This window comes from Opisthocomus hoazin, chromosome 9, assembly GCF_030867145.1.
Source record: "Opisthocomus hoazin isolate bOpiHoa1 chromosome 9, bOpiHoa1.hap1, whole genome shotgun sequence".
Classification (NCBI taxonomy): Eukaryota; Metazoa; Chordata; class Aves; order Opisthocomiformes; family Opisthocomidae; genus Opisthocomus; species Opisthocomus hoazin.
Genome location: NC_134422.1, coordinates 37569639 through 37596986, shown reverse-complemented (window position 1 = coordinate 37596986; position 27348 = coordinate 37569639). Strand labels below are relative to the sequence as shown.

The window sequence follows — 27348 nt, the reverse complement described above, 5'->3', positions numbered from 1 at the left end:
AACATCACTAAGCAGCAGCTCGGATCTCCCTGAGCAAAGGGCTGCTTACAGGCAGGGCTAGCAGGAGCCAGAGCCTAGTACCCAAGCCAGACTGCACCCCAAACTCACATGGAAGCTAAGTTGCCCCCTTCTCCAGCCCTGTAAACCTCAGCTGTTCACTGAAGGCTGAGGACAGAGGTCCCCAGGCTGGGCTCTCTCCACTGCATGACCTGAGCGCACTCACAGGAACAAGGAAATGCAGGTGTAAGCCGAGAAATCTCCTTTGTAGGAGCCTTTGAGGGGCTCGGCCTTCCTCTGATGGGGAGAAACACAGAGAAGGTCTTTCAACTACCTCGACTGCACAGCTTGCAGCCACCTCCGCCTGCCTCCCTCGCATGCGGCTGCTGTCCTGGGTTGCCAGTGGCAAGACTGGGGCTCCAACACTGCAGCCGGCCGAACCCCGACACACTCGAGACGGGGAAGAGACACAAAACCAGCGAGGGAGATGTCAGGGGCTGAGATCCGAAACCATTTATTGATATGAAAAGGACAGAAAGCTCACATGAAACCAGCGCTGGACACACAGCAGGAGGGATGGTGCTTTGCAAGTTTCTTAAAGGGTCGCTGTATTTCTGATCTTTTGAACGGCCGTCCCATTCCATAGGATGCTATTTTGGGAAGGTAAGAGGGTTTTAGTCCTCCACTGGAGTGGCATAAAAATAAATCTGTCAGCTCATATTGTATACATACATATGGGCAGTATTTATTTTCTGTGGGAAAATATCACTCTATCAGTATTTAAAATTAAGTATCATTATACTTATTTTATCTTGCTGAAAGCTTTTTTTTGTACAGTAAACCTGAAATCTCCTTAAGTTAGGCAGCTCCACTACTTATCTGCGATCTTTTTAGGCACAGATGCAAGGTATGGCTTACGTGCCAGCCTGCTCCTGCTGTTTGCGAACGATCCCCGCCGCCTGTTCAGGTACTTCAGACCCCATCACCCAAGAGAAAAGCTGCCTGTCAGCCAACCTGGGCACGTCACACACAGTACAGCAAAACCCAGGGCATTCGCTGCAGGAGCTCTAAGCTGGATCCTAACAAACGGGAACACCCGGGACACCGGGAAATCTGGGGTGGGGAAGGACCAGTGCAACACAGGAACACCAGCCCAGGAACACCTTGTTTATAACAGGCAGTATCTGTACAACGTGGCCACAGCCACAGATGCCTGACTGGGATGGCAGGAAAGGTAATACCAGAGGCGAAAACCATCCCTGTTTCTTCTTTTTTGTTTTGACACGCGAGTCTTGAATCTGTGTTGGATCATGCATGTCCCTGCAAAGCTTTGGGGAAGCTGGAGGATGTTAACCATCAGAAACCTGGCAGTCCTCTGGGATGAGGGCTGCTTTCCACAGACACTGTGGGGACTACCAAAAAATGGGACTCAATTAACAGCAGAACTGCAAAGACCGGTGGAATGGAGAGCTCGCTCCCCAGCTTCACAGCAAAGCGTGGGATTTGCCTTCAACACAGCAGCCTGGCTGCCCATAGAAAGCAATCTTTTTTTTCTTTCCAGAGCAACAGTTAGTCTCCAAATGCCATTTAAAAGACAGCAACAACCATAAGAGGCCCAAACATATCAAAGCTGACTCTCGGTAAGATGTGCAGGCAGGATGGGCAGATGCTGACCCCACCAGGGAAACAAGAGCAAGGAGGTCAGGTGGGTAGGATGACAGACAGCAAGTGACAAATGTGCTCCGAGATCCTCCAACCAACCGAGACCTACACAACTCTTGGACACCGTGAGATAACAACGAGGCTGCACGCACCGGCTGACCCACGTCACAGCCAAGCTCTCTGCCATGCCCTGGGGAAATCTTCCCTCCAACCCCACTGTCTGCTACTGCCCTCCCCAAGCCAAGGACATCTCCACGGGACCAGTACATGGAGCCTCGGCAGCGGCAGAATGGTGGGAAGCTGATAAAAAACCATTAAAAAAAAAAAAGGGCAAAAACCCCCAGCTGAGCCAAAGCAACCAACATCAAGAGCAATGGCAGGACATGTGTGGCAGGGGGAAGGTTTGTTATCTGCAACTTGAAGGCAGCTGCTTCCGCAGGGAATAGTCCTGCTTTGTCCATTCCAGCCTTTCTCTCCTAGAGACAGAAGTCACTCGAGGAGGCGTGAGGGTGATCTGGCAGCGCTTCTGCCCGTGGATGCGGCTGGCAGAGGGGAGCCAGGCTCCCCCCCAGCACCGGGCAGTCTCCGGGGAGTCCCGTGGGAGCACTGGGCAAAACACAGCTGCTTTCAGGCTAGAAGAGAGAGAAAACAGAGTGTTGAGGCATTCTGCAGTGGTACTGGTTGGGCTGATGCCCAGAGGAGGCTGGCAGGAGGGGGAGCAGGTCTGCTCCTGCCCTACCACCCCCCGTGGTACCCCCAGGGGCTTAGCAGCGACCCCATACATGTCCCCACACCTTCCCCCAGCTCCTCTCTCGCAAGTGCCGACCCATCGCTTCATTGATAAGATGCTGAAAGCACATAGAGGGTAAGTGCAGCCAAAACCAGCAGCTCCTGGCAAGACAAAAACATGGCAGCCACATGAGTTGGCCACCAAGCTTCAGACATGCATCAGGGCTCTTCTTCACTGGTCCTACAAGCTCCCAAAGCCTTAGGCAGGACCGGAGTCAAACTCTTCAACAGAGCTAGAAGGTGCCTGGTGTGTTGAGTGGAGAAGACAGAGAATGGGAGGACCTGAGGCGCAGAGTATGGCCTTCAGGAAGAAGCAGAAGACGCTTCAACAATATCTGATCGCCACAGAGGTTAACAGAGAGATCCCTATGAGACAACGGGGCACCCTTCCAGTAGCAGATGATGTCTGACAGCGAGGAACAAGCTGCCCTGGGGACAGCAATTGCCAGGGCAGGGCTGGGTAAGCAGGGAGGCAGGACAGACCCACCCCAGACATCTCACCCTGCCTGGTGGTGCCGCAGGCTGGGGAAGCATCACTGCAGAGACGGGCTCCTCCAGGACCTAGACCAGCTTCTCCACGCTACCAGCCCCAGCCCAGAAAGCTGATGGGCCTTACAGACACGCATGGCTTCTGCATCAGGGAGATGGGAAACGGCCAAGCAGCTTTCACTCCCTACGCCCTCCCCAAGCAGCCCCAGTTCGGGCTTTTGGCCCCAATCCCAGGGGAGTCACTTGCGAGGACAGCCCTGAAGGGCACCGTGACACTCAGATCCAATGCTGCAGAACTCACTTAGTGACAGTGGAGGGGCTCTCGATAGGGGTTGTGCACAGGACAGGGGACACTTCCACAAAGAAAAGACCTTATGGTACAGAAGATCTTCATCTCACATGCACTTTGTACCACCCATCAAAGCTTACCGGTGCACGGCTGGAATTACTCCCTACACAAAAAGGGCAATTAAACAAACCACATGGAAATCAGACACAGAGACAGCCACCTTCCAAAGGGAAGAACCCACACTCTGGTCTTTTGCTCTTCAACTCTTGGTGCAAAGAAAAGCTCCTGAAATCTTTTTTTCTGCCCATGCACCAGCTAGAGCAAGGCGATTCCTGCCTACTGACCAGACAGCGCGTGCCTCCCCGTGCCGAGACCCCAAGGAAATACCAGCACAGAAAATACTGAGCACGAGAGCGGAGAAAGGCCCTTACCCCGTGCCTGCTCTCCTGGCTCAGCGTGGAGGTGTGTGTCCCGCAGGAGTTCACGGGAGTCTCCTCCACGCCGACGCTCCCCAAGCGCCCTGCAGCTGAGCTCGGAAAAGGGTGTGGGGGCACGGAGGGAACAGGGGTCAGCTGCTTGTCAGGAATAAGCTGGTACGAGGAGGGGGAGACAAACCCAGAGCATGGAGCCATCTCCTCCTGGGACCCACTGCTGCCTGCAGTCTCCATGCTGCATAACCCATTCAGGTTGAAGCGTTCTGCTGGCGTGCTGGGCCCTGGGCCAAAGCAGCCCTGGCGCTGGGAGATCAAGTCTTGGCTGATGCCATAAAAACCAGCCTGAGCTGGGGACCCCAGGAGCGGGGAAACATAGTCCTGCCATGGGCTGGGGCTGCTGCTGGAAAGGAGGTGCGGAGCAGAGTCAGGGCTGCAGCCACACAATCCGTTCATCGGCAAGTGACGGTGTTTCAGCTGGCTGGGTGGTCCTACCTGCCTCCGGCCCTGGTCAGGCAGGGAGAAGAACCGGCGAGCATCCTCTCGAGTGGGATGCATGGCCGGGAAGCCACCATCCAGCTGCCGAGCCCTGGGTGACTCCTGCGGGCGGGGGGCTCCTGGGGGCGAGCCGGGTGCCTTGTCCCACGGGGTGCCCCATGCCGGCTGGAGGACATGGAGCAGGCCCTCCTCCCCAGCCGGTGTCCATGGCGAGCCGTCGGACGGCTCTCCCTCCTCCTCCACCGGCGCTGGCAGCAGCGGCGGAGCCTGCCCCGGCACGGCACGGAGGGGCTGTTCCCACAGCAGAGCAGAGGGCTGGCCAGGGGCAATGCCGGGCTGCACCGCGTGCTGAGGTGGGCACTGCGAGTCCTCATCCTCAACGTGGGGCTGGGATGTAGCAGTGCCTCCACATGGGCTCGGGGATACGCCTGGCAGGGGACAGAGTTGTTGTCCTCCCTCGTACTTGTTCACCAGAGTGGCATGGACATAGGAGAGAATGTCGCTGCCGAGGCAGTCGTTCAGGGACTGGGTGCGGTCACGTTCCGTATTGACCATCACCATTTTCTCATCCAGCAGCAGGAGCTCCAGGTCCTCAGCATTCAACCCCAGGCCCTCCAGTGCACTGAACAGCTCGTTGTTGGAACAGCTCTCGTCACTCTTAATTGAGAGCGAGTCCAGGGTGGCCAGTAAAGGGTCCTCCTGCTGCAAATCCACCAGCTCCTCTTTGAGGCTGTCCCCCCTTGAAGAAACTGGAGCAGCGCCCATGCTCCAGGCATCTCCTCCTGTACCCAGCAAGGACATGTCCTCAAGATGGTCCACGAAACTGCTGCTGAAGGAGTGGTTAGGTGCAGCAGCTGGATGGGAGACATACGCTGCCTTGTCCTGTCGCATCATGGCACCAAGCAGAGAACTGGGGTCAACAGCATCTTTCTGGGAGCGTCCTCCACGGCTGCAGGAGGTCTTCTTGGACTTGCTGGTTTTCCCTTTGCTCTGGAAGGGGCCAGGGAAGCCTGGGAAAGGGTAAGCGCTTTGGTATAGGAGCGCCTCTCCTGTAGCAAAGGTAAAGGGAAGATGCACGGACCGCTTCCGAAGGTGCTCTCCTCCTTCTTCATCTCTGCAAGGCAGGAAGAGGAGACTGTGGCTGGCATGTGCACAAACGCACCCCGCAAAGTGCTGCTGCAATGGATGGCTGCGATTCCTGCAAGCCAAAGCCCCTTTGCTACGACCAGCATGCACATACCAAGCAGAACCATGCACATACGCATTCAAGTAAGCATTTATGTACAAATGAACACATATTTTTTATATACACACATACAAAAAACACACATCTGTAGCATAATAAGGAGGATACTTAAAATGCAAAGGGTAATAGAGCTCTGCCAGACAGAAGTCACACCTTTGCCCTGCTCATCTGCGCTGCAGCCACCCCTTAGGACAGAGATGCTGGGCTGCTGCCATACGACAGCCACACTTGAGGTCCTCGCTGTTCCTGCACCCATGTGTCCCTACAGCTGCAGGAGAGCAGCCATTAGTCTGCCCAGGGTAAATCTGGACCAGTGCCCAGGACACTGGGGCAGGGATGTGAGGTGCATGGCAGCTTAGTGCTCTCCCGTACTTGCAGGGTGGCCTTGCAGAGGGGGCTGTGGCTGAACAGCATCAAAGCACAGTATCCTGTGGCTGCTCTGTTAAAAGGCAGAAGAAGCAATGACGAATCAAACACGCCACCCTGCTCAGGGCATCCCAGAGCCCACACCGATGGAAAAAGCCAGGCTGACCCTATCTCAGGCTGGGCTGACCCAGATGGCACTTACACGAGGGGTCTCTGCGTGACAATGATGTACTCGGGCTTGCCGTTCTTGTAGACAAGCCGTGCGTTGGCCTGCACCCACTTCCAGCGGTTCTCCTTGGTCAGCAGGCGGAAGACCGTCAGGCCGCTCTCTCCCGTCTTCATCACTGCCAGGAAGAAGCACGCACGCTGAGGGCTGTCAGCACGTCGACAGAGGCAGGGCTGCCTCCAGCGATGCTGCCATTCCCAGCCGGCGTAAGCAGATGGGCTCACAGCAGCAGCATGGCTGGCAAAGGCAGGGGACACCATCCCAGCTAAATACCCTTCACTTCACACCTCCCCAAGCTCCCTGCAGTGACAAGAGCATCACAGCAAGGCGTAATAGCAAAGCATCCTATGGGGAAAGAGCTGCCAGGCTTGACACGGCAGCCGATGGAGCTGCCAACAGCCCGGCTCATTCATCACCCTCAGAGGTGGGCACAAGCGATCTTACTCCTGACGTGGTTCTCAGCGCAGTACAGCATGTCGGCAGCATGGACGAACTGGTAGCCGGTGCCACACATCCGCAGCTCTGCCTCGGTGTAGCCCAAAACGATCTTCCCCCTGCGGGAGACCGAGAATGCACCCAGCTCAGAGGTGGAGCCGGGGTGGGACATCACCCAGGCAGGGTACAGGCTGGCGTGCTGGAAGCCCATAGCATCACCCCTGAAATCGGCTCCGCTGCTTACTTGGCATCGCATGCCAAGGGGGTGAAGTCCAGCTTGTGCTTCGTCCTGAAGATCATGTTCTTGGTTCGGATCTGCAGGATGGACGGGAGCTGCAAGGGGGTGGAGATAGCGAAGAGAGCGAGCTGGGGTGGCAGCGCAGACCCATCTTCAGACCTTTTGCTCTGCCCATGAAGGAATTTCAGCCTGCCTTGAAGGTTTAAAGCCTGGGAAGGGAAGAAAAGTTCGATGTCACGCAGAAAACTGGGCAGAAAGAGAAGAGAGGGAGGAGAGCCGCATGGAAAGCAAGCCATCTCGCTGCAGAGTTGACACAAATAATCCCTTGCGACACTGGTGCTCCCCACTAAAACAAGACAGAGGATCAAAGTGATGCTACGCTGAGCTCCCTGAGGCAGCAGCCCACTGCTTTCTGCCCCTGCAGCTCCTCACTGCCAGCCTGGAGCTCTGACGCGCAGCGGCTGCAGGACCGAGAACAGGCTGCAGTTGCATCAGGGCATCGGGCAATGCACCGGCTGCTTCGCATTTTAACTGAGCTGTATCACAGCCCCATCGGGAACCATAGCGTTGCATCTAAACAACCAACAACCAGGACTTTTTCTCTATATTGAGTTTCCAAACTAAAGCAGGATGAGAAACAGCGCTGTTGTACCTATGGTTGTGAAGGTAAGAACCCCGTTAACTTCCAGCAGAGAGAAGGAGGGATGAACACCACCTACTTGGTCTTAAGAGACGCCTTTAACATAAAAACCTGACAAAATGTGTGGAGGAAAAGCACTTTAGTTCAAGACTGAGCATCTCTGAGAAGAGAGGAACAAACCCCACAAAGATAGGTTGTAGGTAGAAGCCAAACCTATGAAAACCAGCAGAAACTTCTCCTTCTTGAGACAGGCAGGTGCTGCGCACAGCAGAAAGGAGCGCTGCGTCTTTCAAGGCCAACTTTTATGCTCCAGCAATGGCACAAACCCCTCTGGGTGAGCCTGCAGCCCTCCTGCTGTGGAGGTCACAGCGTGGGTTTGTACTCACCAAGAAGCCGGAGGAATTATCCAGGAGGCAGCGAAAGCGGCACACGAAGCTCCTTTCCAGAAAGGAGGAGTTTTCTGGGGGCAGCTGATCCGGCTTGTAAGCGACAGAAGAGCTGAAACTCTTCTCCCCTGTAGGAGAGAGGGACTGGGAAAGGAGCAAGCAAGGATGCCCAGCGAGGGTTGGAGGTCCTGAGAAAGGGCTGGAGGTCCCCAGTATCGAGGGCTGGAGCAGTTTGCAGAGCACAGCAACAGAAACTCAGGGAAAGCCACAGCTTTTGGATGAAGCCATGGCTTGAGCTGAAAGGATGCAAGCCCCAGGCAAGCGATGGCATGGAGCTGGGCTCCCCGGTGTACGTAAGGAGCTACACATCTTGTGCCAACCAGGATGTCTGGCTCCCAGCCTGCATTTACCTTCTGCAGAAGGTCCACCCTTGGGAGCGTGGGGTGGGTTGAGTGCCCAGTGGAGGTTGCGCCTGAATTCCTGCTGGTCCTCGGTGTGGATCAGCTCAAAGACACTCTGGTGTATGACATCCGTCTGGAGGAAAAAAGCAACTCAGGAAGCTCTGTGGCCTGACCCCAGGCACCAGCTTTCACACCCCACCTTGAAACAGCCCGTCACAGCCCCAATGGGCCATATCTCACCCAAGTTTCCGGGTGCTCCACTAGGTCCCTGGCCGAATGAGGTTTGACACCTTCCCCTAGAGCTGATGCTGGTGGGAACAGACAGCACATCTAGCTCTAAGGACCGCTTGGCTGTGTTGGGCCAGTCCTGCCCCCACCCGCATCCTGAAGAGCCACTAGCATCAGCAATACAGCTCCCCTCTGACCAGCTTGTCCCATAACATGGTGCTTTTCAAAATCCTAGTGCTGACTTACAGGATGAGATGAAAACATGGGTTTGGGAACAAAACAGCAGCAAAGCCACCCCAGCCCTACACTGTTACTAAGAGAAGGCGGCACCCGATCCGGGACTTGTGCCTTCTGCCCAGGTGGACAGTCCTCATCTACCCCAGAAGCTGGGGAAAGCCAGCTGTGTGGGAGCAACACCAAACCACAGTAACTAAAGGGCTGTAGGCAAGTCCCACTTCCCCATAAGTCCAACCTAGTGCCTTCCAGGTTACCTGGGTGCTCAGATAACCACAAAGCACTGGAGCCTTACGGGATTTGCCAGGGGTCACCCAGAGGAGTGGGTGAGCAAAGGCACACTGGGCAGAGAACCCCAGACGTCTCACCATGGCATTACATGATGGGCCTGTGAACCTCATAGCCTCTCTACATGGCTGGTGGAAAGCCTCTCTGGGCTAGTGAAGTTGCTTTGACACCTCCCCACGACCACACTTGGCAACATTGGGTGCAAATTCACAAGACCAAGGACAAGTCCCACGCAGTCCCCCAGAACCCTGTGATCCCTGCAGAGCTTCCTCCTCGTGGGGAACTTGCGGCTACTCTCCACCCCCAAGGAAAGAATCCACCCTGCAAACCCACCACAGCGAGTCAGAGGTGTCCCACCAACCTGATGAAACCCCAGATAGTCCTGAATTGTATGTGAGGAGTAGAATATCAGTCCTTCCGACGTCACCACCAGCACGAAGCCGTTGAGCGCCTAGGGGAGAGAGGAGATCGGCAGGTACGTGCCACGCTCACATCACCCTTTGCTAGCTGGACAGCAAGTTTCATTCTGCTCGGACTTTGGTCACCTAAGTCCTGGCTGGTCCCAGCTAGCAGGCAGCTGAGCCACTGCCCCACCAAGAGAAAGGTGTAGGAGAGAGGAGACAAAGCACGGGAAAACCTGGAAGGAAAGGAAGTTCTTCCCAATGGCATCTCGCTGCCGTAACACTGGGTAACTGCCTCGGCTCTCACCAAATCCACTGGTGCACTGTCCAAGCAGCTTCTCGGTTTCATCCCCTTCCTGCAGGATGGGAACAGCACCAGAGACCTCCATTCTTGCAACTGCCTCTACGCGCGCACCTTGCCACGGTGCCAGAGCACAGGCAGCCAAAACACAGGTTTGGGTCTGCTTTTACCTAGCAGAGGTCAAGGACTGCAGCTCATTCTCAAATTATCCTCCCATCTGCCTCACTTGGGCAAACTCCATTGAAGGCTGGATGGAGAAAAATCGGGATCAACACCGGCAGTGCTGCGCTCACCCTTCTGCTGGGTTTCTCTGAGGTCACGTAGCTCTTCGGTACAGCTGCCCGAGCGTACTCTAATCAAAACTGATGGAAAACTTTGCTTCCATCCCAAGAGTGGTTGCTCAGACTCAGATTTTGACATTTATACTCATCCTATGCGAACAGCAAATAAAAATCTCAGAATGGCTTGCAGAACGAAACCAGACACCATCAGGAACTGGTCCATTCTGCTGTTCTGGCGGAAACAAGCCTTTCTGACAAGCTTGAACCAAAACAGCGTTTCACGTCGGCCGCATTTAATATCGACCTGTACCCACCTGGGTGGCTCCACTCATGTAGTTCTCATCCTCCCTGCAGCCTGGGAGAGTCCTGGCAGCTGCAGGCGGCCTGGGACAACGCGGGGCTGGAGAAGCTGGGGGACGTTCAGTGGGGAGCAAACCCACTGCAGATAACTGTGCTGCCAGTGTTGGCTGGGCATTCCCTGCTGCTGCTTGGCCCATGTGGATAGGGATGCTCCTGCACTTTTGGGAGAAACCTGGCCAGCTCCTGGCCTCGTTCATATCCCTCCTGTCCTCCCCAGGTGCCAGAGGAGAGGTCTGGAGATGGACTGTGGTGTGCCCATGAGGGCTGCCGATGGCCAAGGAACAAGGGACCAGCCTAGAGGTGTTGTCTCCACTGCCCACTCCACCCTCCCACCATTGCCTGCCCTCAGGTCAAGGTGGCCAAAGGTGCTGCAAAGAGCCTTAACCAGCAAAAACAGAGAAGTTGAAAGCTAAAGCACAAGAGTTTGGTTTTTGAAACCGTAGCAAAAAAGTCTGATTTCTGAAAAGCCATTTTCTTCCAAAGCAGGAGGGAGGACAGGCTGAGCCCGGTCCCTGGGTTTGGGGGAAAACTGCAGAATCACTAGCTGACATCAGAGTACCTTTTCCTTTTGGTCAATTAATGATTCACCCCAAACACACACCTGGTGACAGCCTGCTGCCAGGCCCTCACCCAACCCGCACAGCACCGTCCTTCCAATGCACCACACGGGACCGAGCATCGGTGCTCGCGAGGTAAAAGGGTGCCTGGAGCCACCCACGCCTGGGACGCACACGTTGGCCACAAGACGCTCCCAGCCACGCTCCTCTTCCTCTGGAGGTCTCGCTCTGCCTGGTGTACGGGTTTACACAAGGCAGACACTGTCCTGGAGCAGGTGCTCGTCTGTGCACACCCTCTGCCCAAACAGGCTGGACATGGTCCTCTGTTTTCACTAAATAAACCCTCAAGCTGCTTTGCCCACGCAAGCTCGAAGTACTAAGCCCTCCTCGCGGAGAAGAGCAAACGCAGCCATCAATCTGAAGTTTCCGATGTATTTTTAATGCTACACAACTTACATATTTTACAGCTCAGTGGCCCTTCCATCCCCTCCTCAAGCTCCAGGACTGCAAAGTCAACATCCAAGGGAGCACTGCGTTCCCAGGCAGGAACGGGCTGAGCTGATCGGAGCCTTCATCTTTCTCAAAGAGGCTTCTTCCTACCGCCTTAACAAATTTAGGGGGTGATTGGTGTTTTCTCTGAGCCATCAGCCCCAGGGCTGGCAGGACAGGACACAGGAGAAAGGACCAGGGTGCTGGCTGACAGTGTCCTTTGCACCTAGACATCCATGAAGATTAGAAGGTGCAGAGGAGCTTCCCTACCAGTTTGGGAATGCAGCTGCTGTCCCAGGAGCCCTGGCTTTTCATCCCTGCTCTCTGGCATCAGGGAGCGCCCCAAAGTGCTCCTGAGTGCTGCAGGCACTGCATCAGCCTTTACCAACCATGGGGGGCAAGCCCTGGTGGCACAGAGCCCACTGCTTTGAAGACCATGTCATTACCTTTGCATGGCTGGGAGCAGGCCCACAGGATTCTCCTCCTGACCCCAAGTGGTAGGCATCACCCTGTGACTCAGTTTCCCCTGCTCTGAAATGATCCCTACAGACTTCCAGTAAACACCTTTGAGCCCACGGTGCTGCCTAATAGCAAATACCATGAAAACCCAAGAAAATCACTGGTTCAGCTCTGTGGAAGCTGAACAGCTTTCACAGCTGTGACAGCACCATCCGGCCTCCCCTCCTTAAGGGCAACAGGTCCCCGTGGGGACACTCCTGCCAGCTTGAAGCAGAAGCCTCTAGAAAGTAGGGGTCCTGCTGCAGTGTGGATCTCAGAAGCCAAAAACTCGTTATCACAGAATCACAGCATGTTCAGGGTTGGAAGGGACCTCTGTGGGTCATCTAGTCCAACCCTCCTGCCGAAGCAGGGTCACCTACAGCAGGCTGCACAGGACCTTGTCCAGGCAGGTCTTGAATATCTCCAGAGAAGGAGACTCCACAACCTCCCTGGGCAGCCTGTTCCAGGGCTCCGTCACCCTCAGAGGGAAGAAGTTCTTCCTCATGTTCAGGTGGAACTTCCCATGCTTCAGTTTGTGCCCGTTGCCCCTTGTCCTGTTGCTGGGCACCACTGGAAAGAGTCTGGCCCCATCCTCCTGACACCCACCCTTGAGATACTTATAAATATTTATAAGGTCCCCTCTCAGCCTTCTCTTCTCCAGGCTGAACAAGCCCAGCTCCCTCAGCCTCTCCTCGTAGGGGAGATGTTCCAGTCCTCATCATCCTTGTAGCCCTCCGCTGGACTCTCTCCAGTAGCTCCTCATCTTTCTTGAACTGGGGAGCCCAGAACTGGACAGAGTACTCCAGATGGGGCCTCACCAGGGCAGAGTAGAGGGGAAGGAGAACCTCCCTCAACCTGCTGGCCAGACCCCAAACCGTCCTGTACCACTAACCTGACTGCAGGCAGGGAAGCCGCCGTAGCCAGCCCTGGCCTGCTTCCCCCTCTTTGTAATGTATAGACATCAGGATTAATTAGGGTGTAACGAGCAGCCTCAGCCAAGTCCAGCTATTGTTGGTGCCAACTCCTGTTTCATTGTCCAGGTCGGTGTTTCTCCCCCCTTCTCCTTCCCTTTATTCTGGACACAAACGCTCTCTCTATTTACTGGGGTTGATCTCAGTGTGTGGGAATCTGCTGCAGAGGTTAATTAGTGCTGCCAAGTGCACTTTAACCCTTCGAGCAGCTTCGGAGGCACCGCTTTGCCACGGCAGCGGCACGCAACATCTTGCGGCAGTCTGTCCTTCCCGAACGGCACCGAGCAGCGGGCCGATCTAACACCCTGCGAAGTGTACCTGCACGGCTGCGCGCCTGGGCAGAGCTGCTCCGCCCGGTTCTCAGCCTTCCCAAGGCCTTGGCCCCTTTAGAGGGATCTGCATCCTTAGTTTAAGGTACCTTCTTCTGCCGAGATTGCTGCTGGAGAGAGTCTCGGTGGAAAAGGACAGGCCAAAATAAGTTAAGTCTGGAAAATCAGAGGAGAGGCAGGGAAGAATCAGGGTGGACGAAGAGACAAGACAAAGGAAGTTTGGACGTCGAAGGTGACAGACCAGGTGGGAGCAGTCTTTTAAACACGTAGCAGCGTTTTCTTGTGGCACGGAGGCAGGTTCTGAGCCCCTGCTGTGTCCAGCATCACACAGACAGGCCCCTGGAAGAACCAAACCTAAACCCAGAGCTTTTAAGACCCAGATTGGTACCTCTGCAGGGATGGAATCGAGTTGATAAGTGGGACATCAGTCCCCAGCGAGCCCTGCTGAGCACAGTTTTGTTATATCCACAGTGGAAACCCCTCCATTTTTCCGTTATTAACCGCCTTGGCTTTAGCATTTCTCACACTATACACTGAGATCCCGGCTCGTCGGCTCTCAACCAGGACAGTGATTACAGTTACTGCTGAGAGCCGAGCGAGCTTTTGGAAAGGAGCTGGAGCTGAACAGCACGCTCGCCCGGCTCTGGACAACTGCCAGGCAGGGGACAGCGCTGCAGCCCGCGCTCGAGTGCCAGGCAGGGAAGAAAGGAGAAGACCCGCGTCCTCACAGGACCTCGCGCTGCTGGAGCCTGACCTCCTCCCCTTCACCACGCGTGGTTTGGAGACAGGAGGTCATCTCCCGGCGTCTCTGAACAAACCATGGGAGCAGCAGGCTCAGCCCAGCCGTGCTGCAGCATCACCAGCGTGGCCTCCAGCGTCACCAGAGGAGCCAGCTACACGCCTCGCGCGGAGCTCCCAGGATACATCCACGTACCCTGTGCACACGGGCTAGGCGTATGGCCCATCAGCACCTATCTATGTACTCGGTGTCACGCATCGCTGCCTGAAAGCCAGGGAAGACTTCCATGGCGTTTTCTTTCCTGTTTTCACCAGCGTTTGGACAACATCCCCGAGTCAGGACCAGTGTGCCCACGTTGAAAACCACACTCAAAACCTCTTGCTTTGCTTGGCTCCCGTGTCACACCTACAGCCCATTTACGTACATGGGCAGAGAAGCAGAAGAGCTGGATCTCCGTGGTGAGAAGTTCAGCACTGCTTCCACTGAGATGGAGGGGGTTCTCAGACCCAAACGATTTACAGGTGGCAATGTTCTCCAGGAAGGATGGGAAAAGGAGAGGAGAAACAACACACCTTCTGCCCCAGGGACCTGAAGAGGTCTTAAACCTCTGCTCGCTCAGCAGCATTATGAGCTACACCATGTGAAATCTCTGCTTCACCAAAACATCCTGCAATCAGTAACGAACAGCCTGCTCCTTGGATGAAATTCAAAGGAGCTGCAAAGGGGACAAGAGGAAAACCCCTTGAAGGTGTCTGCCCGCGAGGAGCACTAACCTGTAGGAGCAGCTCACCCTCCGGTACCGCTGCCGAGCCCGGAGCTGGTCCGTTGCCACAGTCTCCATCCCTCTCTGCTTCTTTGGCGCCGCAATTCTTTAGAGCAACTGCACGAGGCAAAGGGAAGGGACTTCAGTGCTGCAGTAACACGCCCAGGTCACCACCACCAACGTCCGAAATGGGGACCTGGCTGCAAAGCTGAGCAACGCACTGCCGGGGAAGCTGGGAGGTGCTGCCAGCCCTTTGCTTCAGCCTTCACAAGAGCTGATTTTAACGTGACATTTTTCACCCACCCTACACCCTCAACATTTTTTTCCCCCCCTTTCCTTTTTTTCTTTCCTCCCACAGAATCACAGAATCACAGAATAGTAGAGGTTGGAATGGACCTCTGTGGGTCATCTAGTCCAACCCCCCTGCCGAAGCAGGGTCACCTACAGCAGGCTGCACAGGATCTTGTCCAGGAGTGTCTTGAATATCTCCAGAGAAGGAGACTCCACAACCTCCCTGGGCAGCCTGTTCCAGTGCTCCGTCACCCTCAGAGGGAAGAAGTTCCTCAGAGGGAAGAAGTTCCCAGACCTTTAACAACCAATATCCTCAACTTCCTTTCCCCCACTGCCCCCAGACCTTTAACAACCTACAAGTAAAAAGCAGTTAAAGACAGGGATCAGACAGGCATCAGCAGAATAACTATGAGGTCCTGTGTTTATCAGCAACCACCTGCAACCAGTAGCACAAAAGGACACGTTTAGTGAGCTCGCCAGCTGGAAATCTCTCTTATCATTTAGCAATAGCAACCATGGACGTCACAGATCACAGAATGTTCAGGGTTGGAAGGGACCTCTGTGGGTCACCCAGTCCAACCCCCCTGCCGAAGCAGGGTCACCTACAGCAGGCTGCACAGGACCTTGTCCAGGCGGGTCTTGAATATCTCCAGAGAAGGAGACTCCACAACCTCCCTGGATGCGTCACCCCATGTCCCCAGTCGCGACGTGGACACAGAGTCAGTGTGGAACACAGCGTCGATGCCTCACACGGCTCCTTGCAAACAGCAAGGGCCAGCCCTCGGTGCCACACCGTGCACACCCCACTGGCCCTCGGGCCACGGCAGCAGCTCTGCTCTTGCTGGGGGACTCCCCGCACCCGGCATTTCTTCGTGATGCTGAACCAGAATGGATCAGCTCACGCACGCCCTGACCCTGCGGACAGACGACCGACAGCAGCGAAAAGCCTGCCCCACGCGAGGGGCAGCGCAGCAAACCCCGCTCTCTTCCAGGGTAAGGAACACACCATTTTGAAGGGTACAACCTGGATAGTCTGGTCAACAGTGTCTCATTACAGATCAGCAACACAGCGGGTTTAGTCAACCAAATTAAGGCAAGCCACAGCTCACAGTGGGAGAAAAACACCACAGACAAACACACACAGGGATGCAAACGTGGACACCCAAGATCACAGGCAAGCTAACAGCGATCGGCGCACAATAAATACGGCTGAGGAAATCAATCCATCACTCAGTTTAACCAAAAGATGCGCCTGTAAGTTTTGTACTGTGCTCCCCGAGAGAACAAATCCCAGGGATATTTTAGGGTGGATAATATTTAAAGAGTAAGATGACAAAAAGCCCATGCATGGCAGGCCTGTCCAGGAGACAGCGGAGAACGCAGCAAAGCCGAGAAGCTTCTCGCAAGCACCGCGAGGACAGAAGGCGGCATTTGGCCCCCAATAAACCAGCTGCTCCCACCAGTACTGGGGAGGAAAGGTGAGAGGCACCACCAGCAGCCACCACTGCAGCCTGCCCTTGCTCCTGCTCAGAGAGAGCAAAAGCTCTTTTGAATTTGCTTTTCCTGGCTCCTGTGCTGCACGTGCCAAGCTGCGATGGGAGCATCAGGTGGACCCTGGAAGTAATTTAACACCCCATAAAGCTGTCAGCGGGAGCAAAGCCGCGAGCCAAGACGGAGCAGCAAGTCAGAAGGCACAAGGCACCAGCCACCCACACACGTAAACGAAACCAGGCTCTGTAACTCTTGGCTCGCCCTGTGCTTTGCCAAAGCAGCTGAAACTCAGCTCCTCCATCCGCGCGGAGCAGATCCTGAAGGACTTCAGCATCTTGTGGGTGAGCAGCTTCCCAGATGCTGTGAAAGGTGGACGCTCCAGACGCATCTCTGAGCCTTCCAGGACCACGAGGTCCAAAGCCGAATCCAGCAGCGCCCGTGTTCGCAGGGCAGCGCGAGCGGAGGGGCTGGTTCAGTTTTCAAGGTGGAGTCCCCTCATCTGTCAGCATCTCTCTGCTGGGATGGGCAAGCGCGTAGCAGAGGCACGCTGTCCTCTCCAGACCTGCTCTCTCCCGCTGCCAGGGCTCATCTCCCATCCCAAAATCCTCTGCACCCGCACTTGGTAGGCGCTGGCTCGCAGGCAGGTGGGAGCAAGGAAGGATGCTGTGGTCTGCAGAGCCTCGCTGGCATGCACGTGAGGCTTTGGGGACAAAACGCACTTCCACCAGACACAGCACCATCCCACAGATCGACTCTGCTCCATAATCAAACGCAAAGCGTGTCCTGGTTCTAATACTGCTTTTAATTAAAAGGAAAAGCCTGATATGGCAGCAAACCCCTGCTCCTGGGAGCTCTAGGAAATTCCCCTCGGGCTCAGCCCGCACAGATTATTCCAGGAGCTATTTGAACACCGAGGAGCCGACAGCCCGGGATGAAGTTTACAGCACGTGTTTGTACAACAGTGGGTCGGTCCCGAGCACGCTGCAGCGGACACGCACACGCTGCCGTGTCCCCACTGCTCCCCAGCCCCAAACCCCATCCCGCTGAGAGCACTGCTGCCCCGGGACCACCCAGGGTCCCCTCCCCGGTCGGAGCCCAACAAGCCTGCACAAAGTCCCAGGCACGAGCAGGCCATCGGGCAGAGCAGCGCGCGAGCACGGCGGCCGTGTCGCCCAGGCAGGGTCCTGCGGTGTGGATAGAGAGGGTTTCTGGCAGCGCCCTTCCAGCAGCTCGCTTTTCTGATCCCTGGGAGCAAAATGTAGGAGCTATGAATTATTGAAGGTCTTCAGTCCTCCTCTGCTAGCTCCCAGACTGCTGCGCTGGAGGTGCAAGATAAAAATAAACCTGGAGGATAGCAGAGCAGCTAACGGGTGCTGCCCTCTACTCAGGGGTCTGCTTTAATGGTTTGGCATTTCTCCGCAAAAGGAAAACTTGATCACAACCACGGTCTAAAAATAGACTGTGCTATCAGCATCTGGGCTGCTTCTAAGCTGTGGGGCCAGAGGAAACCCAAGTTAAAACTAGAGGATGGCCCACAGTCCTCCATGCAGATGCCTGCCACCAAACCCAACCTGCTCCTGCAAACAGGATCCAACCCCAGGGCCAAGGCACTGCCCTCATATAAACCAGAATTCCCGTGAGGGTTTTCCCATGACCTTCACCAAACAGCGCATTGTCCGTCCAAGCCACCCAAGGAACCCCAAAGATGACCTGCTCTTGGCTGCAGACATCTCAGGCTGGCCTCCTGCCTGGTGTCCCCCAGCTTTCCATCTCCATAAATAGCCCCGCGCAGCCCCTCGGGTCAGCAATTCAGCAGAACTGTCGCAGCGCATCAGGCTGACGGAGCGGAGACGAGCCGGAGAGCCACCACGGCATCCTCCCCGCCACGGCACCCTCCCCGCCACGGCACCCTCCCCGCCACGGCACCCTCCCCGCCACGGCACCCTCCCCGCCACGGCACCCTCCCCTCCCAGCCGGCTACCCCGGGGAAGTGGCGAGATCGCTCCGGGGGAAAGGCAGCCTTCCCAACACAGCACTTGCCTTCACGTGTGGCAGGAAGACAAGATGCAGTGCTCAACCTCACTGTGTAACTGGGGACAGGCATTTTCAAGGGGGAAAAAAATACAAAAAGACCCAAACAAACAAACAAAAAAACATGAAAAAAGGAGAGAAATGGCTATCCCTGGGCTCCCTCACTCCGGCCACCAGCATCACCTTTGCTGCTGGCAGCTGTGGAAGGATGAAGGTGCGGAGAGGGAAGCTGGTCACCTGAAAGCAGCAAGGCTTGCACATTTTTCCTCCTATTTCTTCAAAGAAAAAGAAAAAAATAGCTCCTGCCAGGACCTGCAGGCTATTTTGCCACAAAAAAAAAAGAAAAAAAAAAAAAAAACAAAAACCTTTTAGTGGAGAGGAAAAAAATCTCTCCTCACCTGGCCCCATCTCTGAGGAAGGAGCTCCCTGCCTCCCCAAGCAGGAGGATGCTTTCTGCGCTGTGGTGGTCCCCGTGTTGCTCCCCAGGTCTCTGCTGCCTGGCCCTCCACCGTGACCCCCTCCCCGGGAGCCGGAGGGCTGGGGGCTCAGCGGGGGTGGGTTTCTTCCCCCCATCTCCGTGACCCCGCTCCCCTCGGCGCCCAGCCTGGGAAGCCGTTTCACGTGATGCTGAAGGGACACCTCGCCGACTACCAGGTTTGCCAGTGAACTCCTGAACCTGCCAGGGCTTTGCAGACCTGAGAAATCCCTGCACCGACAAGCGGGTATTAACATTTTTGAGAGGATATCTCCCAGCCCCCTCCCCTCCACACGGAAAAACCTCCAAGTGGGAACAGGGTTTCACATCGGCTGCTGACAGCAAAGGAGGAAAACGAGATGACTCGGTCCCAAACCCGCTCCAGGCGTTGATGCAGGAGAAGCAGCAGAAGGAAACCCAACCGCTTCGTGGCTCTTCAAGAGCAGCGAGGGGTCTTGTCTCCCCGCCACTACTGGCATCATTTAAAGGAGGCAAGGAAATGCTGAACCCAGCAGCAAGTGATGGCAGGGACATCTGCACAGCAATTATTAGTCTCAGCAGGTCTTGCAGGGGGAGAGAAGAGAGGTTTTGGTAATGCTGCTCCTGCAGGCATTCTGCCATAGGGCTCCATGCCCTGTCAGTCACTATGCCCTATCAGTCACTCTCCAGGGGAAGGAGAGATTGGTTGATGTATTTATTAATGAGATTGCCTTCAATTCACCTTTCTTCTTTCTGTCATTTATGCCAGTTCCCTGAAAAGCAGGTCTTCTGCTCACACAGCAGTTAAAAACCTTACCGTGAGGTATCTCCACATCTTCCTTTCCCACCCACCTCCCCATCTCTGAGACGCTCATGGGCAGACTGACCTGGAGCTCTGTTGCTCAGTACACACACCCTCGCATTAAATAAACCCTCAAAATTCTTCTCCTGCACTTTATTGCAAAGAGAAAATAAAATATTGGAAGTTTAGAAAAAACCCTCTTTGGGTTTCTTTTGAATAAACTGAGGTTGTTGCATTTCTGATCTAAATTTTTAATCTAGAAGAGTCATTGAAACAGAAAAGTGGTTTCCCCCCAGTCAGATGGATATTTTCCTTTAAAAATAAATAAATAAAGGGGTTCCCCCACCGTAAGGAAAAAGCTTTGCTGCTGAGCTCCCGCGGGCCCCAGGCAGGAGGCAGGTGACGCCTGCCACAACCCCTGGCAGCGTGGGAGCAGGCGAGCTCCCTTCCCCACCGCAGCAGCCTCAGGTTGCCCGTATCGGACATCACCCCCCTCCCTCAGCTTGGCAGGGTCTCTCCCTGCTAACAAGGACTTCCATGGCCTGGTGGCACTGCTCTGGAGATCCTCCAAGACCTGCCACATCCATCCAGGAGAGCAAACGCCTCCACCCAAAAAAGGCCAAAGAAGAGCCCAGCTCCCCTCCCTCTGTCACGACACATGAACTCTGCAACGCTCCAGTGAAACCAGCACAAGAGCTTTTGCTTCCACTGGTGGGAACCCCACAGGTGACCGACCTGCAGCTCAGCAGGAGCATGCAACGCAGAGGACAACGGGCATGATGCTAAGGGAGCAAAATTTGGCCCAAATGCCTTCTTGATTGCCACGCTCAAACTGGTGGAAACCTAAACTGCTGTTGTGAAGCTCAGCGACCTCCCCGCAGGCTTCCCCGATGGCACCTACGCTATCAGCATGGCAAATCTGATTGTTGCTCTGTCATTTAATCCACACGTTTTACAGCAAGCTTACACATCTCCAACTATTTTGAGAAGCAAAGAACAGGAACATTCCCTTAGCAAACTATAACCCATTCTGGGATTATTTTTTTTTTTACTGTCCGAGCTCTTCCTAGTCAACGCGAAATTATTCCACCTCTACATAAAAGGAAGACTTGGCAAACGTAGCCAGCAGCTCCTCTGATAGAGAGTATCTGAAATGCAGCGGAAGGAAAGAGCATCATGGAAACTGTGAGAGAAGCAGGCAGAGATTCACTCCAACCAGGCAGCAGAGCTGTCTCCTCCCCGGCTCCCCGAATCATCAGTTGGTTTCTCACCACGGAGCTGTACAGAGCCCGCCTTCTAGCAACTGGCAAATACTTCTTGAGCTTCCCTTTGTTTATTCATAACGGATACTACGGCTTTACTTCCTATTTCATAATACCTGCCACAGCTCCCCGTCGACACAAATTTCATTAAATAGATGAATTATTTATCCCTTGCCTGAACGGTATGGTTACACCACCTTCCGTGAGCACGCGTGGTGAATAATGGATGTCCTGTTAAAAGATCTAATTGCACTTCAAAAGCAAGGAGGCTTAGACTACTCGTAGTGTCACCAAAGGCACTTGGGTCTCAGAGGGAGATGCTTCTGTGCAGAGGTTTAAACAAGGACAGAGAGGACAAGGATCTGCCAGGCTTTCCCTTCTTGCAGCATCCGCAGCATTTTGAACCCTCCCACTCCCACCGCCCGTCCCCCAGGAGCCGTAGGTGTGCATCATCCCAGCCCTAAGCCTTAACCTGGAGTTTCTGGCCAGCTCTGCTCCCATGCTTGCGTTTGAAGGAGCCAGGGGAGACCCCGGCGGCTTGCTGGCAGCAGAGCAGGCAGCCACCGAGACCCTCGGGTAGACCCCAAGGAGCTCCAACAGCTTCCTACCAGCCACTCTCACGAGACTTGGGGAGAAATACTTGGCAAGGAAAGCACGCAGCAGGGAAACTGCCTACCTAAGGCAAGTCACAAGACTTTCCCAGCTTAAATTGCTCCTCCAAGGCCAGCTCATTACCTAGGCAATTAAGAGAGCAGGATGATCACAGGACTAGGCTTTATTTTCTTAAACCTCCCCTTAGGCTCTGTTGCTACAGCTATCTGCGGTACATGGCCGAACAGCTCAGGAGGCAGGAGAGCAGATGAAGCAAATGGGCAGTGTTAGTCATCTCTACACAACCGCACATCCATGAACGCACGTCCCAATCTCACGCCCTCACCCCTAAGCAGAGGTTTCAGGGGCACAGCTACAGAGTCTATAACAACTATGTAATTTAAAGCACTTTTCCAGCCTGACCATCGCAGCCCTAGCAATAACTGTGGATTCGTCCCATGGTTTAAAGGGTGAGGCTGAGCCCCGAGGCTGCACATGGAGCCTGCAGGTGCCACCTGAGATTTTAAGAGGACACCAGGAAAACCCCCAAACCCTCAGCATTATTATTTTTAAAATTGCTTAGGTTTTGGATACACGACACTGACCTTCCAGGCGCAACATACCATGCACAGCTCAAAACCACATACAGCCCGAAATGAGGGCTGCATCTCCCCTCTGATCCACGGTTACAGACTGTGCAGCCGATAATCCATCTTGAGCCAAAAAATCTCTAACGCCGCAATACCTGCCAGGGTATTTTCCTCCTCTCCTCCCAGCCGGCGAAGCCCAGAGGACGTGTCTTGGCTGCTGGCAAGCCCAGCTCACCAGGGAGGATGCTGCACACGGGCAGAGGGGCGTCTGCATCCCCGAGGAGCCCCGTTTCAGAGCAGAGTTAGCCCATTACTGGCTTACAGCAAGGCTCAGCAGTGGGGTTCAAACATGCACCTCCCGGCACCACGGACCGAGCTGTTCTTACCCCTCTTCCTCCAGGTTATAAACCCCAGACTTGATTCAGAGCCTCGAGAGAAAGGTGACTGCAGAGTCCTGGCAAAGCCCCGGCGTGTAGGCACCTGGGGACAGAGCCACACGGGCACAGGTCCCTGACAGGCGCAGGAGCCCCTGGGGACATCGAGCTGGGTGCTCAGAGGGGGCTAGCTCTCACCCCCCAGCAGGGCCGGGCTCACTGTAGGATGAGAAGCACAGCCTGGACGAGAAGCACAGCCTGGACAACCTTCCCAGCGCTCTGCAGAAGCAAACTGCGAGAGACACTTCCCTGAACTGAGCCCTTGCCCGTTTTGAGGTCTGCCAATTCTCTTCCCACCGGGTGTTTAACTGGACCAAGCAACACAGATGTTATCCAACAGCCACACAACAAGGCACCTTCAAGGCATCTTCTTTTTCTCTAACAAATCACCACGTGGGGCAAGACCCAGCGACAAACCTTCCCCTGGAGCATCCTCCCTTCTTCTCTCCCGCCTTCCAGAGGATGAGGAAGGCAGAAGAAACGGGGACCTCCCCGTAAGCCAGCAGTGTTTGCTGAGCCCTAGCGTCCAGGGGAGGAACGGGGAGGGATTAGAGGGGAGCAGCCTGCCAGGCACCGCTGGGCTAAGCTGCCCACCTTCATCTGGTATGGCACACGCCGTGCAGACCCCAACATGGTAGCACCAGCCGTGGGGTACAAGAGAGGGAGAGGACGATGGCAGGAGCAAGGCTGCTTGGTGGCTTGGCTTCACTGCACCGCTCCGAGGACAGCCCTCAGCATCAAGGGGGGGAGAGAGGAGGGGGCTCCTGGGCTCAGGGAGATGGAGACCACTGTGCCTGGCTGCTCAGCTCCGGCAGCAGCAGCCCCGCAGCACGCTCCCACCTCTACCAAGCCACAAGCGCTGACAGAGCCTCCTGCGGAGCAGGGAGGAAGGCTGAGACGGGGTGCGAGAATTAAAAATATTTCTCTCACCACGGAGGAGTAAAGAAATAAGACATTTGGGGAGTCTGTCATAGAGGAAAAGGGACCTGGATAGGAAAGGAGCAGGAAGAAGCCCTTAAGTCAGCTTGCACTGATGTTTGGATAGGACCCTTGATTTGGGGTCCTTAAGGTCCTCCCGGTCCAGGTTAACAGCGCTGGATTCGGGTCAGTGCTGCTTTACCAACCAGGATGGGATGTGGGATGGGCAGGGCTGGACCGCTGGCCTTAGGAGTCCACCTCCCTGGTGGGACCTCTCCCAAGGTCACCAGCCCTCCTGCAGACCTGCTCCCCCACCTAAATTTACCTTTGTCTTGGCTTCACAGCAGAGGCACCCGACCCAGTACTGCCCACGTCAGCCTGGGGAAATGTTTGTTTAGATAAATAACGCTGCTTAACAAAGACAACGCCTCTAAAGCACTCTGAAGATTAAACAACAAAACACCTTAAATCTTTAAATCCTCCGATTTCTATCACCTAACCGCGGGCCTTTAGTCGTGCCCCCAGACAGGCAGAAAGGGAACAGGGACAGCTTCACTGTAGGCCGTATAAAGCATAAAAATCCTCACGCGTGAGGGAAAAACGTGTCTTTTTAAACATCAAACACCACCCGGCGATATCTCCCCAAATCAGCGTTTAAAACTCCGCTGTTCAGATAGCAGCACGTGCAGATGCGTCCTGCACGCGGTACCTCAGCCGCCCCCGACAGCTCAACCCCAGGTTCGCTTCCACCGCACAGCTCAGTCCGCCCGCCCCGACCGCCGCAGACGCACCGGACCACTGCAACGCGCGCCCGGGTACAGAATCACAGAGTCACAGAATAGTAGGGGTTGGAAGGGACCTCTGTGGGTCACCCAGTCCAACCCCCCTGCCGAAGCAGGGTCACCTAGAGCAGGCTGCACAGGACCTCGTCCAGGTGGGTCTTGAATATCTCCAGAGAAGGAGACTCCACAACCTCCCTGGGTACGTGTCTAACGAGAGCCATGAAGCTTGCTCGGCATGCTGAAGAACTTAGCGTGTGGCCAGAAGATGATCGGGAGCCCAAAACAGAGTAAGAGAAGCTCCCAAAGATTTTGCCAGTGACCAAGATCTAGAACCTACCTGAGTTTTAATCACTTATGCCCGTACAAATTTCCACATAGACAAGCCAAGCATAAATCAAGATGCTGAATCAAAATTAAAGACCAATTAATTTTCAAATAGGCAGGAGAAGGAGCCATGCAGTGAGTTATCCAAGACCGGAGCTGGAGAAACAGCAGCTGGCAAAAACCTGCCAGGTGAACTGGTGTCAGTGATCATTGGCACCACCTGAGACCCGCTCCAGGAGGACACGCTGCGAAGATGTTTCTCCTCACAAGGCACGGCAGCACGGTCTAGTTTCTGCCCTTGCTTTTCCTTAAGTCTTCTTTCAGGGAGCGCTCAAGCAGTGACGCGCTGGGGTGAGGGGGACGCCAGCTCCTCCTTCCTCCCCGGTCAACGCGAGGGTTTGCACTGCCTGTTTCTGAGCTGCCTTCTGACAGCTCTGGGACGGGCTGGCTGCTCTCAGAAAACACAAGAAGACCCCAAACCACTCGCATTTTCCAATCCAATCTCACGCGGGGCTTCTCAGCATTCAGCAGCTAAAATCGTCTCCTTGGGATCCTGTTTCGCATTTCCAAGGATGCTGAGCAGCGGTGGGAGCACGCGAGCTCACCGGGCTCGGCAGCAGGCGGGCAGACCCTGGCTGCCCTGGAACCCCTCCTAACCCTGTTTCCTGACAGATCAATGGGAAAAAATATAACGAAACGTGCAGATGACCAAAAAGGGGGGGGGGGGGGGGAAGGAAAAAAAAAAGCAAGCAAGGAATAAGCAGCGTATTTTGAACAGCAGCCTTCCAAAGCTGAACTTTAACTCAGCTCCAGCACAGCCTGTCAGAGAGCAGCATCACTCCGGCATTCACACTGAAAGGGACTAAACTCACTTGAAATAATTTGATTTTGTAGATGGGCTTGCCCAGAGCTCCTTTTAAGGATTTTTTTTTAAAAAAAATTTTTTTTTTTTAATTTTTTTTAAAAAAAAAAAAAAAGCTGCAGAAGAGACTCAGGGAGGTCTGCGATAGCTACTTGCATCTAAAAGGATGAGGCTTTCCCCCTTCCTTCCCACACCTGAATTACTGTGACCTGCCTCAGACCAGACAGAGCGGGCACCGTCCCGTAGCTTCAGACACACCGATGCGCTCAGTGGTTGGGAAGTTGGCACCACGAAATCCAACAGCAAAAAAAGAAAACAAAAAAAATGAGAGAGTCTCAGAACAGGGAATTTCCCAGTTTCTCGCAATGCAAAACCAGAGTAACCCACCAGGCCAGGGATGCAGGAATGCCAAACCCCAGGACACGCAGCCCCGGCAGGATGCTCGCAGGGCAGGGGGGTCCGCGTGTCGTCCCCCCTCCCCGAGCCATCCTGCGCTCCCTGTTCCCCCTCCAAGCGCGCGTGGCATCCCCACACAACCACCCTGGGAAGGACAACAAGCCCCAGAGCAACTCCTGGGATGACGCTTTACGGCAAGACCAGCCATTTCAAAACCGTTGTTTTAAGGAATCACGACCACCCCTCCATTTCATACGTTCTTTAAGTGGCAAACTTTAAATTATTCATGCTTCAGGGGCAGAGCGAGGCCCGCGCTCCACCACGGACTCCCACCCCGCATGAGAACAAGCGCGCTTCGGAAACCCCAGCGCCAGACTGGCCCTCCTCTGCCTCAGAGCATCCTCGCAGACGATGGGTTTCGGGCAACACGTCCAGCGTGGCAAAGGCTGAGGCAGCAGAGCTCCTCACCGGGGCAGAAACGCTGCGGAAAACGCAGCCAGAGTCAAACACATCGACCCGACGCTGCGAGGCAAGCGGCTCCTCTCCGAGGCCACTCGTTTTTCCTTTCGCCCTCTTGGTGAAGCACGGTTTGTAACGGAATGGAAAAGGGGGGGGAATCATTCAGCGATTTGGAGTTAGGAGGAGAAATGATGGTGTTTGTGAGGACAGACGCAGCATTCTCAAGCTGCTGCCACTTCACCAGGAAAATCCAGGGCTGCCTAAATACCCTCCCGTGGGCACCGATTAATTACAGCAATTAGAGCCCAGCGGAGTGCCTTTAGCATGGTCTGGTTTACAAGGTTCCCAGATAAACTGTAACCACACCACGGATAACTGCTATTCGTCCTCAGCACACCCAGTATTTCTCCGGTCTGTTACAACTTGGGGGGGGGGGAGTCACTTGCATGGTGAAACTCTCCAAGTGGGCAGCTGTGCCTGGCAAACCCTCAAGCGGGGGTCACGCAGAGACCCTCCAGCCTAACCCTCCATTTTCTGCTCCGGGGGAACCCACAGCCACCACCATCTCCCCCTGCCCAGATCCCCCTAAAACCCAACAAGTTTGGGGGGGGGGGGGGGAAGGCTCCGCTTTTGCCCAGGCGCGACGCATCCCGCATCGTCACTGCTTGAGATCGCAAAGCAAGGAAATCCGGTAAGAAAGAGGGGGGAAAAAGCACTTTTAGGGGATAAAAGAAAAAGGGGGGGGGGGGGTATTCCCGGCCGCCGGTCCCCCTTACCGCTGAAGAAGCTCTTGGCGCGGAGGTAGCCGGCGCTGAGCCGCAGGACCGAGAGCTTGTCCAGCCCGGCCACCACCTCCTCGGGGAAGGGCAGCAGCCCCGCCAGCCGCTCCAGCTCCCGGTTCAGCCGCTCCCGGTGCCGCCTGGAGGGGTTGGACGGGCCGCTTTCGGCCGCCACCGGCCGCGTCCTGCCGGGCAGAGCCGCGTTACCGGCCGGCTCCCGCACCCCCCCCTCACCTCCTCTCCTCCCCCCCGCCCCGGGACCCCCACTCACGCCCGCGGCTTCCTCCGCCTGCGGCCCGCGTACATGGCCGGGGCTCGGCTCCCCGCGCCCCCGGCAGCCCCGAGCCGGG

The 27348-nt window shown here is 55.3% G+C and overlaps 1 protein-coding gene across 1 annotated transcript; it reads right to left on the bottom strand.

Annotated features, from left to right (window-relative positions):
• Window positions 1-501: 501 nt before the first annotated feature.
• Window positions 502-27348, bottom strand: LOC104338639 (aryl hydrocarbon receptor). The gene is made up of 11 exons (XM_075430518.1): window positions 27270-27348; window positions 26996-27183; window positions 14543-14649; window positions 9205-9294; window positions 8103-8226; window positions 7693-7820; window positions 6673-6875; window positions 6438-6547; window positions 5970-6111; window positions 3658-5269; window positions 502-2291 (listed from the first exon to the last, which is right to left on the bottom strand). Exons 1-11 carry the CDS (start codon window positions 27302-27304, stop codon window positions 2136-2138), a joined length of 2895 nt encoding a protein of 964 aa, XP_075286633.1. The 5' UTR covers window positions 27305-27348; the 3' UTR covers window positions 502-2135.